Source organism: Alligator sinensis, unplaced genomic scaffold, assembly GCF_000455745.1.
Source record: "Alligator sinensis unplaced genomic scaffold, ASM45574v1 scaffold23_2, whole genome shotgun sequence".
NCBI lineage: Eukaryota > Metazoa > Chordata > Crocodylia > Alligatoridae > Alligator > Alligator sinensis.
The window spans coordinates 684,728-701,286 of NW_005842700.1; the positions used below are offsets into that span (position 1 = coordinate 684,728).

Below are 16,559 nucleotides of genomic sequence, written 5' to 3' on the forward strand. Positions count from 1 at the left end.
CCCCATCGAGACGGGCACGAAAGGAGGTCTGGTTTGGTGGCGAGCGGGTGCGTCCCCCGCACCCTGGGGTGCGCCCCAATGCGCGCGGCGCGGCGCGGCACGGATGGGACCCGTATCGGCACTCTGTCGCCGTAGCGATACGAGTATGAAAAGCCAGGCAGGTGGCAAGGGAGGCTGCTTGCACGCTTCCAGGGAAGCGCCCGAAAATGTGCTTTGTTGGCTGGAACGGGCGATGAGTCGGGGGCGCCCGCCCTGCACAACGGCCTGGGCTTTCAGGGAGCGGGGGCGCGCGGAGCAAGGCAGCGCTGTGTCGCGGGTGGGAGAGGTGTTTGACCACCGAGTGCCCGTCCCCGGGGCTGATGCAGCCCGAGCTACGTGCCACGGTCCGGGTGTGCAGCCGAGTGATCTCACGGAAATGGCACTTGGGCGGCGAGGAGAGCGGCTCGCGCGGAGTTGAAAGGCAGGCGTGTGGTTTGTTGGGTTGGTTTCAGCTTTCACAACATTTATGCTTGCGGGTAAAGGCAGAGCCCTCAAAAGGGTCTGCGCTCCGCGACGAGCTTCGTTTTGGGGTTGCTCCTCTGCCGCAAGGGCGGGTTTTGCTCTTTCTTTCGTCTTTGCAATGCCTTGCACCCAGCCACTTCCTTCCCTTCGGCATTGCCAGCGAGAGACGCGAGTCTGCAGGATCTTGATTCGGTCGCGATGCCGTCCGCGCCTCGAGCGTCTAGGGTCGGCACGTGGGAAAGCGATCCCTTTGTTTGTTTGTAAGCCATGCAGAGTCCACGTGCGATCGGCCCCACGGTACTGCTGCCTGCAGAGTCACTCTTCGGAGCGTGAGTCGTGCCTGAAAATTTCACATCCTCATTTCTTTCTGCTCCTGCATGCACAAAGCCACGGAGCCGGTGTGAAACCTGTCCCTCGACACGGGTATTTGGCGTGCTCGCTTCGGCAATACCTGCTTGTTCTGTCCCGTCGGTAATATTATTCCATCAAAACAATGAGCTAAACGCCCACGTTGTCGCTGCTTGGTGTGGCAGATGGCACGCCTCCGAGTAATTTCAGCTCGGATCCCATTGACCTTACAAAGTTATATCAAGGATAAATTTGACTCGCTTTGTCCAGGCGAGCAAATGGCTTGAAAACCCGAGTAAAATTAAACTGGCCCCCCTTCTTCGTGCTGGCGGTATGGTAGGATTCCCGTTTTTGTTTTGGATCCCAGCAGGGATTACTACAAAACGAAACCGCCGAAACCTTATTAGCACGTTTTTTTTATAGAAAGTGTAAATAAGACGGCTTCTAAACCGATCAAATAATAAAACAGCACCAGTGATTCAGATTATTTATTCAATTACTCTATTCATAAAGCATCTCTCCTGCTTACCTCATTTAGAGCGCTGCATGATCTGTAACTAAAATTAAATACAGATTTGGCCCGGAGCCCAGGAAACCTAACTAGTCTTTCCCTCAAGAGCCGCAGAGGGCACAAGAGCATTGTCCCCAAAGGAAAACGGGGGGACCAGGGCGGGGAAGAGAGGAGGCCGAGATGAACTGAAAAATGTCTTGCCCCGGATGCTAGAAACACTCGACGAGGCAGTGGGTTCTCGCTATTTAAGCTGCGGGATTGGCAGCCAGGGGACCCGAAATCTAGCCCGGCCCCTTCCAGACCGCTCCAGCGGTCTCGGATTGACACGAGGGGAGAAACTTTCAGCAAGACCTCGTTCCCAGCCCTTGCCGCTGCGTCCTGGAGCAGATGGACGAGTGTCCTGCCTATGCCGTGCTCCTAGGTACGTAAGCCTGGAAAGGATTTTCTGAGTCCTTAAGCTTAGTCCGCTGCTGTCGCTGGCAGTTTGTCCTTCTCCAACTTCGCATGGGTAGAAATATTAGAGGCAAAAACTAGTTTGAAAGCTATTCCACGACCTCCCTTCTCTGGAGGTTCGGACGCTTCTCCTCCTTTCCAGGAGAAACTCATCCGTGCCCAGTTTACGCCTGTTTTGTGTTTGGGTCAACATTGTCCTCTAGCTTCAACACTTCTCTTCGCTCCCAGCTGTTCGTCCCCTGATGTATTCGCGTGTGGGCCGGTCAGAAGCGACTCGGTTGTCTGCCCTGCATGCGAATGGTTTGAAGCGGAGAAAGAGGGACTTGCAGAGAAATGATTTTAGCCGTTATAGGATATGGTTGCACTTGGGGCTACCAGGCCAAGAAAGCGAGTCAGTAGTGGCCCGTAAGCTATGAACAGACATTGCATTTGTCCCTGGAGAAACTGGTGTCTTGCCAGGAAAAATGCAGTTCAGGGATCCTGTTCTGGTGTCCTGGAGCAAAGCTCAAAATTGAAGAGAATAAAAAGGGCTAATGGCTTCTCCTGGGGCATCACGAAGTGCATTTGAATGGTTGTCCTGGGTTGGGGTCCTCCAGGCATCCCACAGTGCACTTCTTCCACTCCAGTCCCAGCCTCTCTTGCACTTGATGCTGCTGCTCTAGCCCCGGTGGCACAACTTGACTGTCTGGAGGTGACGGGGTCCAGGTGGTTTTGCCCACCTATTAATTGCCCTGCACAAGGACTTGCCACCTGCCCGAAGTCGGCCGTGGAGCCTGCTTCCATGTGAACAGCTGCAGACGCATCCAGGCATTGGGGAAATCCGGGCATCGGGGACGTCCTTTGACCTGTCCGCCCCCCACGGAGCCAGGATCAGACATCCCCCCCGCCATCCGCCCAACTGCCTCCATGTGTGCACTTCTCCCAGCAGCAAAGTCTGGCCCTCAAATAACGGGAGAAAGTGAACTTCCACGCACCTTCTGGATGTTCCTCGCAGATTTTATTCTGACCGGAGAAAAGGAACCTGAGATCCCTCCAGTTTGAGCTTTAAACTGTCTCTCATCCAAGCAAAAATATTTGCTCTTTGGAAAGGACGCTTACCCATAATACGGTAGCTTGTGCTGCACCGTCATAAACCATAGGCTGTAATTTTGTGGGAAAGCTGGCGCCCCGTTCTTTTCCAGTTATCCTACGTGCCTGGGACCGAGGAGCTTTGCTTTGTGCTGTGAAGGTCCTCAGGGTCTGGCTGATTTGGGCCGGGGGGAATAACTTTAAAGCCCTCTAGGCTGTTGGCTGTTCCTTTTTATACCAACTGACCTTGAGCTCTCACAACTTTACTGGTCTGTACTGGGAGTTGGGGGGGGGGGGACAATCCGCAAGAGATCAGCACAGCGGTGGTGCCCTGGCCTCTGTTCCCATAAAGTAACCCATCACGGGCTCATATATATCAAACTTCTGGACAAGGGGAAAAGGATGCACTTAGCTTCTCTTCGTAGAAAATGGGCTCTGCTTCCCCGACCAAGGGGAAGATGCGTGTGGTCAGCTTACTCCAAGGCTGCTGGTGTCAGCAAGAGCAGACCCACCAAAGCATTGCCAAAAGAGGATTACGTAGGTCTCCCCCATCGCACCACGGTTTGGTTCTAGACTCAGCTGTGCCCAGCGATGCGGTTCAGACGGGCATGGTATTTCCCAGGCCATGCTCTTTAATAAGCAATGCTAAAAGGCTAGATTAGAAAATAAGCGGTGGGCTGACCAGATATGCAGGGAAAGCTTTCTGTGCATATGGGAAGCATAGGTTGGGTTCCCCGCCATCGTCATTCTTCTCTTCATCCACGTCCATTAATGGGAAGGCCAGTAATCCCCGCTTATTTCTGCTGTCCTTAACCAGCCAGGAAGGACGCGCGCGCCAATCTGCAGGGCGCTTGTCCGAACCTGCACTGCTGTCGTAACAGCTGCAAGGGCTGGCCTGCTAGGGATGGGGCTAATGAAAATCACAGCAAGTAGCTGCTGGCTTTGGCCCAGGGCACAGGTTTTACCAGGCTCCTGATACAAAACAGTTCCACTCGATAACTTTGCAGTGGTCAAGATCAATGAAGCTATTTTAAACCTATGCTGCAGAATGGCAGCAGAGCCGCCTTTTAAAGAGAGCACAAAATCCTCTTCTGAAGAGGTCGGCCTCGTTTGCTGTCCCAGCTAGTCTATTCTGTAGCCAGGCCATAACCCAGATTAACCCTGAGGATGATGGAAGGGAGAGGATGCCTCGCCTTTGAAACCATAATTGCTGCACGTAGCCTTTCATCACAAAAAAAAAAAAAAATCCCAAAGCATTTTTACAAGCGGTGCTGCTGTGGGAATTATTCACCAGTGGACGGCGGCAGCAGCTGGTTGAAGGGGAGCTGTAGGACAAAATAGCTGTGCTCTGTAGCGGGGGTTATACATGGATATCGATAAATCCAATAATTAGTTTTTGTTTTCTGTTAAAGCACATGGCTGGGGCGCATGGTGTATCTGAGACCAGCGTTGTTGACTCTGGAGACTTCACGTTTGTCATCATTTTCCTTCTAGTTTCGGTAGCTGCACTCTCCCGGCGGGGCTGCAGATACCTTGGGCTTATGATTGGAGAGGTTGTCTTGGCTAGATTGAGGCCCTTATCTTTTGGCAGCCATGTAAATTGGCAGGAGTGTGAGCCAATGGCGTGTTCGGGGAACTGGGATGATGTGGTTTGCTTAGTTCATGAGCTGGGCTGTCATGAGCTGTGCAACCTGGACCCCCTCGGTTACTCCCAGTTTCATGGCTTAGCTCCAGTGTTGGAGGTGACCAGTTCTGGAAAGCATGGGCTTGTTGCTGAAGTCAGACAGGAAGTGAAACTACTGAGTAAGGTAGCAACTAATGGCCATTTATTTGAGGAAAAGAGTTGCTGAATCACAAATCCAGCAATTAACTGCAGAGCCGTCTCCTTGTGACGCTGCTCAGCGGGACTACTCTGCCTCTGGGAAGTGGGAAAACGAAACCTCCTCTGCAAAGCATGAAGATATTCTGCTCCACGCAATCAGTTGGGCCCAGCAATTACAAAAGCCTGGTGGTTTAATTGAATATTTATGATAAGGTAGTTCCCAGAGATCTCTATCTAGATGAGCACTCCTCTGTACACACATGGACAGAGCCAAGTTCCTGGTCCAAAGGGCTGACTAGGATGTGATATGCATGGGGAGAGGATACAGTATTTGTACGCGTCATCCTTACTGTTTTACGCCTGGTAATTACAGCGTGCCACCCATGCACTGGCACCCGTGCATGTTTGAGAAGTTTGCATGCGACGAGCTGAAACGGGAGGAGGGGCGATTCCCAGAAGGGACGGTGTGCTCCGGCAAGACACGCGAGCAAGGAAGGTGATCTTAGCGGCTGCATTGTCAGACGGGGCTCAGGTGCCCGAATGCGGCACGTGGCATAGTTCGCATGGGAGACGGCAAGGGTCTGGGCTGCAGCATCAGCCGGCGGGGCAAGCGGAATAGGTCACGGCTTTAAAAATGGTACGGAGGAAGGAATGGCAGGATTTGGCAGCACCCGAATGCGGGCGGCAGGGGTGGAGGAACTGAGGATGACCGGGTGTGGGGCTTGGGTCACAGTGCGGTAACAGCAGGGACAGAAAATGAGGTCTAAGCTGACCTGGAGTGGATGGGCTGAGATGAGAAATGGCTAGAGAGGGAGACTGCTTGGGAGGAGAGAGGTAGCGCTGAGAGTCGGTGGTCTCGAGCAGTAGGAGCAATGCAAGCCATCCAGAGAAGGGGAGGAGGAGGATCAGGGCAGAGCCCTCGAGGGCTGTCGCAGCGAGACTGGAGCTCCCGGAGGACTCGTCCTTTCTTCAGGATTGTCCAGTTGGGCAAAGACAAAGGTGAAAGGAAGACCTAGGGAAGAGGGTCCTGAAGGGAAGGAAGGATAGCATCGGTAGGATTGTTATTTACAGCACCAGAAGCTGGAGGATGAAGGGCAAGTACCCCAGAATCTGGGCAGAAAGCCATCATTTGAAGCCTTGCAGATGTGGAGAAGACAGGGTTTGAGAGACCCCCCCCAAAGGAGGGACTCCAGACAGTGTTGTGAATGGCACGTCCTATGACTTGCTGGGAAGGCAATGCTGCCAGACCTGAAGTGGGAGAGAACGGAGAATAAACCAGGGAACTGGTGGGTTTTTTTCAGTCTGCAGAAGAGAAGACTGAGGGGGATTGAATAGCAGCCTTCACCTCCCTGCAGGGGGGCTGCAAAGAGGATGGAGCTGGGCTGTTCTCAGTGGGGGCAGATGGCAGGACAAGGAGCAATGGGCTCAGGCTGCAGCAAGGGAAGTTTGAGGTTGGATATGAAGAAAAACTTTCTTACAAGGAGGGTGGTGCAACTGGAACAAGTTCCCCAGAGAGGTAGTGGAGTCTCCATCCTTGGAGGTGTTGAAGACCCAGCTAGACAAAGCCTTGGCTGGGATGATGTAGCTGGGGCTGGTCCTGCTTGGAGCAGGGGGTTGGACTACATGTGACTGCCTGAGACCCCTCCCAGCCCTCCTTGGCTGGGATCCTGTGAGAGGGGGGTTGGAAGGGAGCCAATGTGGCCATGCCATTTTTTTTTTTCTCAGCTGGGGGCCAGTTTTAGGGGTTCAGTCGTCCCAAATCCTACATGTGTAACCTGCTTTAAAAGCCCACTGTCTAGGTATAAAGTGTTTCTAGGCCCAAATTCGGATTTCTGTGGCTTTGGGGTTTACCAGCCTTATGGAATAGGCTCTTTTATTTTTTTTCACTACTGATCTGTCACCTGCCTTCATTGAGGCCCCAGGGCTGTGCTAATAGCAAAGACCCTGAACAGACACACAGACATGTACTCTGCTTTCTTTTCTTGACTTTGGCTGAAACGCCAAGGGTTGATGGTAAACTTCATTGCACGAACCCCGCTCCTTATGCAGGAGTCGCTCTTCAGATACGGGTTGTAACGTGAGAGCGTCTCTTAGGAAGAAGCGTGCTTTGATTCTGGGGGGAAGCCGGGCAATGAAAGGGAAACTGAAAGTATTGAGCTGGAAGAAGGGCAGTTTTCTAATTTTAGTAATCCTCCAACTGTCCATCCCACTCGGTCGCCTGACCAGTTTCACTCTCACTGGAAATCTTTTCCTGGAATCACAGAACATGCCCAAATTCCCAGCTGAATTTGGAAAGGAGCTCCTGTGTTGCAAATATCTTCCCAGTATTAACGTGTCTCGTCACTTTGATCTCATTTCTGCTAAATGAACCAGAAGGCAGTGCTGGAGGTGCACAGCATCAATTCTTCCCATCCGCACAACTGTCATCACGGGAAGGAAGCAATATTTATTTTGTCGAGCTAATCTTGCATCAGCTCGGGGTGGGGGGGATTGCAAATATGAACAGCGTGCTCAACAGGGCAAGGTGTAAAACAATCTGCTTGATATGAAATCAGCCTTTTAAAAACCATTGTTGGCCACTCGCCCCTACTCTGCCGTGCCAAAACACAGCCCGTTGACCTTTAATTTTCAGAGCAAAAGCATCTTCGAGAACAATTTTTGTCAGGATTTAAAAAGGGTGCATTGAAAAGGAGATGTACGGCGTTAAGTTACCGGGGGACTGTAATCTCCAACTCTTTTTGAATTAATCAGATAATTGAAGGCTGCTTGTTTCCACCTTATCCTTTGCTCAAAAGGAAAAGGCCGTTATGTTTAACTTCATTGTTGTTATAGAAGATCTGCTACTTGGAGCTGCAGCCTTATCTGCCGTTACCTCGTGCAGTCTTGTAATTTTTTATTTTCTGTGGGCTTCTGGGTTGATGCAGATTAAAAAATAATAATAACAATACCCTGCTGCTGCTTTAAAACCCCATCCCTCTCTTTGTCTGCTGGCCGTGACTGACAGAGCATATGTCCGTCGGTTTAAAGTCCTCTGCTTCGTCGGGGCGCTTGGAGCTGTATTAAATTACAGCAACGTAAAAACAACCCTAGGACCCAGGCAGGGCTCGGCGGTAGCAGAGCTTTTTGTTCGACAACTGGTGCTACGTTGTGCACGCTTGGTTTTTGTCTGCTAATTTCTTTACCAATGTCCATCCCTGTTCAGATAGCCGGTTAGCTGCAAGTCATGCTTTGATCTGCGTGGGATTTAAATCCAGAGAGGGGTCTACTGAATAGCGGATTTAATCCCCAGCATCGCAGGCATCTATGGGACTAGCGGGGGAGGCCGGGTATCCAGGGCGAACGGTCTTTCTGTTCTCGCGCGTCGGAGCTTATATATCTGAACTTCTCTAAATCGGTGGCTTTAAGATGAACAGGTTCCCAACAGATTATTGAAATGCTAAGCCCTTGCCGTTAGATGAGTGGTGAGAAGAAACGATTTGGTACAGAGCATGCCGAGTCGATACACCCCAGCCCGTCTTACAATGGAGGCTTACATCGATGGCGACGTGGAAATGGGAAAGAGGAGGGGTGGAAGGGAACGGTTTTCCGTCTAATCGGGAAGTGTTGAAAATGCAGCGATGGGAGCTAAATGGCTAAGCGTAAAGATTTAAGAGAAAAGGAGACGTGCACCTGCCAGCTCTTATCGCAGTGCCCTTCGCGGGATTGTTGTCGCAATTGGTGTTGCTTCACCAGCTATAAGCACACATGGTACACGCCATTTTTCTCGTGGTCCAAAGCAAAAGCAGTTTAAAGTCCATGTTGCCAAATATTGCAGTGTTTAATGTTTGTCGAATGATGACAAGCCCAAGGGCTTATGTCGGGGGGCTTGCGTTTCAACACGTGCGTGTGCTTGCATCATCTTGGAGTCTGATGTCACTTTTGGCTTACCAATTCGGTCACTTCAGTGCTTACGTGTTAGGGCTTGCTTTGCAAGTGCAATACTGTGATGTTGCTAGAATGCAAAAAAAACCTATTCTCTCGGCAGAATTTTTGCATGAAAGAAAGTAACTCCTTCTTCTTGCTATACAAGTCACCTGGGATTTCCCCTTTCCTGCCTTCTTGTCTTGTCGTGCAAAGGTTCAAGGTTTACTTCCATGGGAGACCTTCACCAACAAGGCTACAGTGAGCTATTTATGCGACTGTAGTCCCACGGAGACAAACTTTTTAAATGTTACGGACGTGCACCGTATTTTCAGAAAAGCCGAAGAAGAAATCTCATTGCAGTAGCAAACTGGGAAGACTGTCATTTATAACACCTAAACTTGTTTCGGAAATGTTGTCTTCATAACAGGACATATAATGAGGTGCAAGGAGGATGCTGATCAATTCAAATTTGTTTTAAAATCAAGAAGAAAGTTTCCTACGGAAGCAAAAAGAGAATATAAGGCTTTATATTGACAAACCTCAACTTTTTGTGGAGTAAACGGTAAGCTCGAAAGCTGGCCTAGCAGTGCCCCTTTCAATAAAATAGCGGACTATTGGTTATCCATTGTGTTATGCCCCTTTATACTTGTTTTTTTTTTTTTTTTCCTGAAAGGGAGTTTTTCATGAGACCAGATATACTCACGGTACTATTTTGCTAATGAGGTTGACCTCGTGAACCAATGTGACTGTTTAAAAATTAAAAGTATTGTCACACCTTGTATTCTCTTGTCTTGGAAAGCGAAGCTGGGGCCTAGTGACCCTTACTTCAGCATGCCTATGCATACACTGTCTTTTATTTTTACAAGTAATTAAGCCTTCATAATATAAGTTCTGGCTACAAACCTCCACCATTAAATCTTGGCTGTGAAATGGGGCAAGACCTCCAGAGGTTTTCTGGGGGGCGGTTGTACTGGTTGGGCTGTCTGATGACCTTAGTTATGAAAAGCGAAGTTGTACTGATTTGGGGTTTTTTTAATTTTCCAAATCTAGTTAGCAAAACAAAGTAAACGTGTGTCCTTAGAGGTCTAGTATCTAATGTTATTTTTCTCCTGTGACCAATGAGACTAAAACTGGGCACAGAGAACATGTCGGTACCGCATTTTCTTCCACTAAACAGTTGCAGCATTCCCAATATCCGTGCTGCTTTATCCCTTATAGAAATTCAGCGTGGAGATGAACTTAGACATTTCAGCATCCAGCCACACTGACTCAAGCAGCAAAAATCGTTTTAAATTTGTTGTTGCCTTCTGGACGTGATGGGCCAGGGTAGTTTTCTGTCCCGTCTGGCACTTCAGATGGAAAGGAGGAGATGGTCTTTAATGGTTTGGCAGGTGAAGATCCCTGTGCCGTGGCTTACTGTGCGGTAGCAGCCGCTGCAGGAAGTGAATTGTGCTTTGCTTTACATCTGGTTCAAAACTTCTTAAATTTACTGGTGAGAGAATAATTCTAATCCCTTTCAATGAGATCAAGGGATTAGTGGCTCAAATGCTTATAAAATTGCAGGGATTAGCTGTGTCTCCTTTTTTTTTCTTTCTATATGACATAACATCATTTGTGTACGCGCGCAGCATAGCTTTCAGAAGGCATTTCTGCGCTGTATTACTGAGATTATTTTTCAAAGGTACCTACTCCACTCATTTACAGAGTTCTTCGCAAGGCTAAAATTTGGTTGGATGCCTGACTTGCTCTCATTTGATATTTCTTTTTTTGCATTTTGTGCCTACCGGGGTCCTTTCGGCGGGCCCTGCGCCCATTCAGCTGCCCGCAGGGGTTTGCATGGAGAGCGTTTGCTCGAAACCGGTTGACATTACATAACCCTCGTTTCTTTGTTTCTGGTGAGGCTTTAAGCGGTAGGAAAAGGATTTCAAAATCGGTGGCTTCACCTCCAATGAGCAGCTCACGCTTTCTGCTTTAGCCAGGGAGAAACGACTGTCCTCGCTCCCCCAGGTCTGCTGAGAAAGGAAAAAAGACGACATGAAGTACTGAATTCTACATACTGGTGGAGGGGTTTTTCCCCTTAACTTTATTGCAACTAAAACCATAGGGGAAACCCCAAAACCAGAATGCTGTACTTCAGAGCAAAGAAGAAATAGAAAGAAATTAAACTTCTTTAAAGGGAAGGATCTCGTTCTACCCAGTTTGAATGCCCCCTCTCTTGCTCAGACTGCCACTTGCGATCTGTTTTAAACCGATGGTTTTCAACCTATTTTTCCTAAAATTTGGACTGGACGGGTGGAGCCATTTGAGTTGTAAGTGCAGGTATTCGCATACCTAATCCTCTTTCGCGAACCCCTTCGACATAGCCCGTGGACCCCCCGGGGTCTGCAGACCACGGGTTGAAAACCACTGTTTTAAAATAACTTTCTCCCTCGCTTGCTTTCTTCCTGGGCTGCACAGTGTTTACTTGACCTGCACAGGCCAGGCAATCCTGATTGTCAAATATTGCGAGCTACAAGCCAGAAAATCCTGGCGGCCGCCCAGCACACTTTCATAGACATGCTTTTAAATATATACAAAGAAAGGCTCATAATTTCCACTACACTAATGAGGCCATGGTAGGCTCATTGAAATGTGCCAGTAGCTGCCACGGTGGTATTTTAGCAGCCTTGTTCTGTGAATTCAAATGTGATCTAACATGGCAGCCCCCATGGAGCGGAGGAAGACTGGCTTCTCTTGCAGAATTTCAATCGTGTTCCTCCCCGGCGCTTGCAAAAATCCTCGTCCCGGCAGCACAATCGAGTGCAGCCTCGATACGGGTTTCATTCCAGTATCTAAATCTGAGCTTGCATTTCCCTCCGTCATCAATGCCCTGCATTTCATAAAGACCCAGAGGCAGAACGGAAAGGGCGTAGAAGGAAGACAGCGATAAGGGGCAGGGGTAGGACTGGGGAGGACCCAGCGAGGCAGACTGGGGGCTTTTGACAAGTTGCGAGGGTGGCTTGATAAATGGACCCACTTCAAGTATCTTTAGCCTGTAGTAAGAGCTTATATTACTACTCGAATGCATCATATGCTCTCTTGACCTTTAAAGAGATGCTGAGCGAAGCCCACATGCTCGTTGCTAAGCTGTGTTGCTAGTGCCTGCAATATCTTTTGCCGGGCAGTACGAGACTCTGATTACACAAAGATACAAAGACGTGGGATTAAACTGCTCGGCCACCGCACCGCTCCTCGGCGTTGTCCTCGTCTGTCCTGGGAAAACGCTGTACCTTTGCAGCAAACATCAAATATTCGTCTGGGTTTATTGCTTTAAAGCGGGGTTTACGGGGCGAGTTCATACAGGTGTCGTAAAGGCAAGCGTTGCAGGGTGTAGGTGTAAGAGCCGGAGCCTTCAGCGTGAAGGTTCAACTTCAAGGAAACCTAAATAAGGAGGTAAAATAACTAGGCTAGCCGGGATCCGGGTGTGCGTCCTGGAAGGGAACCGCTCGTCTCCATCCCTGCCCCCTGCCACACACGCATCCGTGGCAGGAATGAGGCAATTGCCTGTGACTTCCTATTTTCAGAGAAGAGCTGTCGAAACGAGGCCTAAATGTGGCCAGTGCTGTTTTATTTTTAAACAGCTTAATGCCAAACAGCTGGCCTGATGAACCTGAGTGTTTGTCCGCAAAATGCTGCTTTCTCCAAACACAAGCAGCTGAGCTGCATTTCCAGAAAGGAAAAGATTTTTTTTTTGTTTGTTTTAAATTTGCATCCGAGGCCAAATTAGCCAAAACTAATTCCACATCCAAGAGTCCAGAGCCATAAGTGGCCATACTACTGGCAGACATCCTCCACCCGCACCTGGGGCTTCAGATGTTTCCAAATCCTTTGGTGGGCAGCCTGCTTGCAGGCCGAAGCCCGGAGGCGTGGGGTTCGGGTGCCCCCGAGGTTTGCTTGCCCTTAGACATGGAGCAAGCAAGGGAGGAGACTCCAGAAAGGAAAAGATATAGTCCTGAAAAGAGACGACCTAAATATTTGCCCTTTTTTAGCCAAAAAAAAAAAAAAAACTTGCATGGGCAACTGCTGCCTCCCGAGTGGGGGCACCAGATCGCTGATGGGGGTGGGGGGCATCCCCCCAGCCGCCGATCACCAAGCCAGCAGCAAACCTAGCGAAACTGGAAGTGCACTTCCGGTTTCACGGCTGGCGCTTCCAGGGGGTGCACGGCCAATCTCGGGGGGTGCACGTGCACCCGCGGGCAGCCCGTCCGTGTCATCAGTGGATGCGTGCATCACCAGCAGCTGGTCCATGCCCTTCTGATACAACGTGAGGTGGGGAAGGGGTAGTTGTATCGGTGCATTGAAATCAGACTTGGAGTCAAAAAGTTGCCCCCTGCAAGAGGGCTGAATAGAAATGCAGGCTTTGTCCTGTTTCAGATTTACCCGTTAAAATGAGTTTTTTTGGGGGGGGGGTGGTTTAAGCTGTGCATCTTGTTACCATGGAGTGCAGATGGTAGGCTGGGAAAAATTTTAAAGGGAGAAAAATATGTTGTGTTATGGCTCTCCTTGTTCATGCAAACCGGACGACGCCCCGGCAAGGCTCCTGGACTCCTCGGCATCGACTGACCGGTTTTCCAACGCTCACAAAGTAGTCGCGATGTGGCATCGTCTTCAGCGTCACTCCTGCAGCTCCCACCTATTGTAAAATCCTGAGTCTTTACACACTTGCTTTTCACAGGATGCCTTTTACCCTCCTCGCTAATGCTTGGAAGCGTAGCTAGCAGCTAATGGGTTGGGACATGCAGAGGGTAGGAGAATCAGAGGATGCCTTCTAGCACGTGGCAATCGCACACGCCACGCTAGGACTCTTGCCCACTGAAATAGGGAAACCATCGGGAAATCCTCACTCCTGCTCTATGAAGAATAGCTGGTATGTGAAATGCTGGGGAAAGAAAAAAGATCTACTTCAGGTGTTTTGATGTCAGCCTTTTACATGGGCATCAGGAAGACTATCAGACTGCAGTGACGAGGCACGGGCACAGTGCCAGCCCGGCTAGGGAAGGGAATGTTTCTTTTAAGGCTCTTAAATAATGTTGACGTCTTGAAAAACTCAGCACTGACCTCCAAAATGTGCCCTCGTCTTGCAGGAGCAGAACAGGCTAGAGGAACAGCCTGTTAAATAGGAGACTCGTGATCTGTCACGCTTGCCATATGAGACGCTAGCTGGTCCCTCGTCTGCTTGGTGCTGCTTTTTGTTTTTTACAACAAAAAAATAATTTTTTGTGTGAACTCGATGCAGGCCAAAGATATACCACCTTGGCCATTGATGGAGACCAACATGAATAGGAGCAAGGGCAGCTGCAATCCGTCCTTCAACCCATGCTACTTCTCCCGATGCTCAGATCCACGCAATCCCCTCAGAGACTTTTTTTCCGTGCAAACCTTAGCAAGAACTCTGGGACTTTGTTAATTTAAATGTGAGCAATATTCCTTCCTTCCTGGATCCTAAACCAAACTTGATTAATCCTTTATTTCATGCGCTTGGCAGGCCTAGTGTCCCACCTCCTTGTCTGCTGTCCCACCACTGATATGAGATGCCTACTCTAAAATGTGCCATGGGGCTTATTCATCTCTTGGGACATTTTACTTCCGATTATGCCCCACAACAGGAAGGCAAAATGTCTCTTTGTTAACATGCAGGACGGCTCATTCGCCTTTTTCTTTTTTTTTTTTCTTTGCAGCTCTCTAGGTTTTTTTGCCTGAGGGCTCCTGAATTGTCGAGGAAAGTCACGTATGGGATTTTTAGGGATCAAGAGTTTTGGGGACATGCGTGAATGCCTCCTCCACGCTTCAGCCCCTGCCGCAGTCAGTCATCATGGCTTGTCCGTAGACTGCCACGCAGCACATGCCTGCCTAGTTAACGATATTTGACCCCGTAGTCGGTGGTGGATGGGTTTCCTTTCTGCATTCCCGAGGGGAATCTGTTCGTCACATGGAGGGGGAAAGCTCAGCAGGTGATAAATTGGACCGGCAAACTGGAGCCCAGCCTGAACGAGGGAATAGTTTATTTTAATTGACTTGAGCAATAACCGTAGAAGGCTGTGGTTATCTTCACCGCGAGCTTCCAGGCTGGAACGACGTCAGCTATGAAATGTGCGTCTAGAAACGCTAATCTGCTCCGTCAATGGAGCCGCTTCGTTCCTGGTTTTCAGCGTCTCAGTCGGTGGGAGGGGACACGTGGGTTTGCATTGACCGTGTCGCGTGGACGCCATCGCGTAGCTGGCCTGGCGCATCCTGTGTGTGGGCATGGCCAGGGTGGTCTCTCCTTTCTGTGAAAATGGTAGCGGGGCATCCCTTGAGCGTGCGATCGGTTCGTGCCAGGAGAGGACTGGGGGGGTGTATTTCTGCATTCGATTCCTGACTCCCCTGCCGTGGGCATTTTGCTCGAGCTGTTGGCTGGAGGCTGTCAGAGCAGCAGGATCATGAGCCTCCTCTCGTCCTACCAGCCGAATATGCGGCCTCGCTTCTTCCTCTGCTCTCGTGACACAGATAGTCGGGTCAAGCCTACATGATCCACTGAAGTTTGTCTTCTAGCCACATGCAAGCAGGTGGATGGGGGTACCAGAAGCAACAGCATCCCAGCCACCAGTACTGTACTGAGACTCCTGGCAGCCCCGGGCGAACTTTTAGTATCAGGCCGCCCTTCACCAGAGATAATGATAATCATCATCAGGCAACAGGGAAAAAATTATCATTTTCAGGCCCCCTTTTTAAAGTCTAGGCCCTGGCAGCTACCAAGATGCCCATGCCTGTGTCCGGCTCTGCTTCTGCATGCCACAGTCCTCCCACGTCGCTTGGGACGATGGTAAGAGTCACCTGTCACCTGCCCAGTGCAGTCGTAGAGCTTCGTGCCTGTATTATATCTGCAGCAAGAGACCTTTGACCACATGGCTCAAGTTGCATTTTGCTTCTCGGTCCTTGCATGGGACAAATCGAGTGCGGTGGGAGGAGCGGGGTCTTGCACGGGCCACGTTGAGCACGTGTAAATTCCTAGAGATGACCCGATAGTTCCCCTTTGCCAGGGGGGGCCAAAGAAACGCTCGTCCTTTTACAAAAACAAGGAAAGGTTGGGCACAGCAAACAGCACCGCTGGTCAAAGCACGAGTTCGTGCCTGCCAGGGAGGAAGTCAAACCCCTTTAAAAATGCACAAAGCAAAAGGGGGAGTTATTGTTCTGGTGTCATCGTGTTAATGCTGCCACGGGTCGCAGGTGGCCTGCCGGGAAAAACTCTGCACGCTTTCCTGCCCTGCTTCTTGAGAAACGAAAGTGAGCGCAGCGCCTACGTGCTGTTTTGGTCTCATAGGGAGCCGTCTGCCAGGAAGCAAACAAAAGGCCAAAAGGAAAAAATTCCCCGAGCATTCATTTTGCTAGCTGGGAAGTGAGAAGTGAGTACAACTGAGGCAGGACAGGCTGTTTTTTTTACGGGCAAGTTTGGAGCAAGCAGCTGAAAGGCTGCGTGCCGTGGGCTTTTGAGGTCCGATATGCCAGTCGGATCCCACACTCCCATCCAAATGTGTGTTTGCATGTCGCTGGCTGCTCTGCAAACTTCCCACAGTTCGGCCATGACCTACTTTTCTGGTTTGGAATTTGCATCAGGGCTAAACTGGCAAGGAGAGGACAAAACGACCTGATAAATCTTTTCCATTTCTCATTTCTGCTTTTGTGATATCATTCAAGTCCCAGCAGAGCCCAGCGCGGAGGAAAACTGTTTTACTCTGTGTCAAGCTGCATTTCCTTATGATTTTAGGCTGAATAGGAGCTATTGATTTCTGCCCCCCCCGTAACGTGCTAAATCAGCCCTGAGCAAACTCTGGCCTGACTTCTCGACCAGCACTAAACAAAAAGTACTTGATCTGAACTCAGCGATGGAAACTGGAGATGACCTATTTTCCGCATTTGTTTCCATGCCAGTGGTAG

General features: G+C 49.9%; 1 protein-coding gene across 2 annotated transcripts in view; it reads left to right on the forward strand.

Annotated features, from left to right (window-relative positions):
• Positions 1-39: 39 nt before the first annotated feature.
• RNF24 (ring finger protein 24) overlaps positions 40-16,559 on the forward strand; it is a 56,383-nt gene continuing 39,863 nt past the window's right edge. Inside the window, exon 1 of one of the 2 annotated variants that reach the window (XM_025216024.1) lies at positions 40-1,781. In XM_025216024.1, coding sequence (XP_025071809.1) covers positions 1,567-1,781 — 215 coding nt within the window. In that variant the 5' untranslated portion in view covers positions 40-1,566. The remainder of the gene's footprint in view (positions 1,782-16,559) is intronic. The other variant, XM_006034068.3, reaches the window with a different exon arrangement.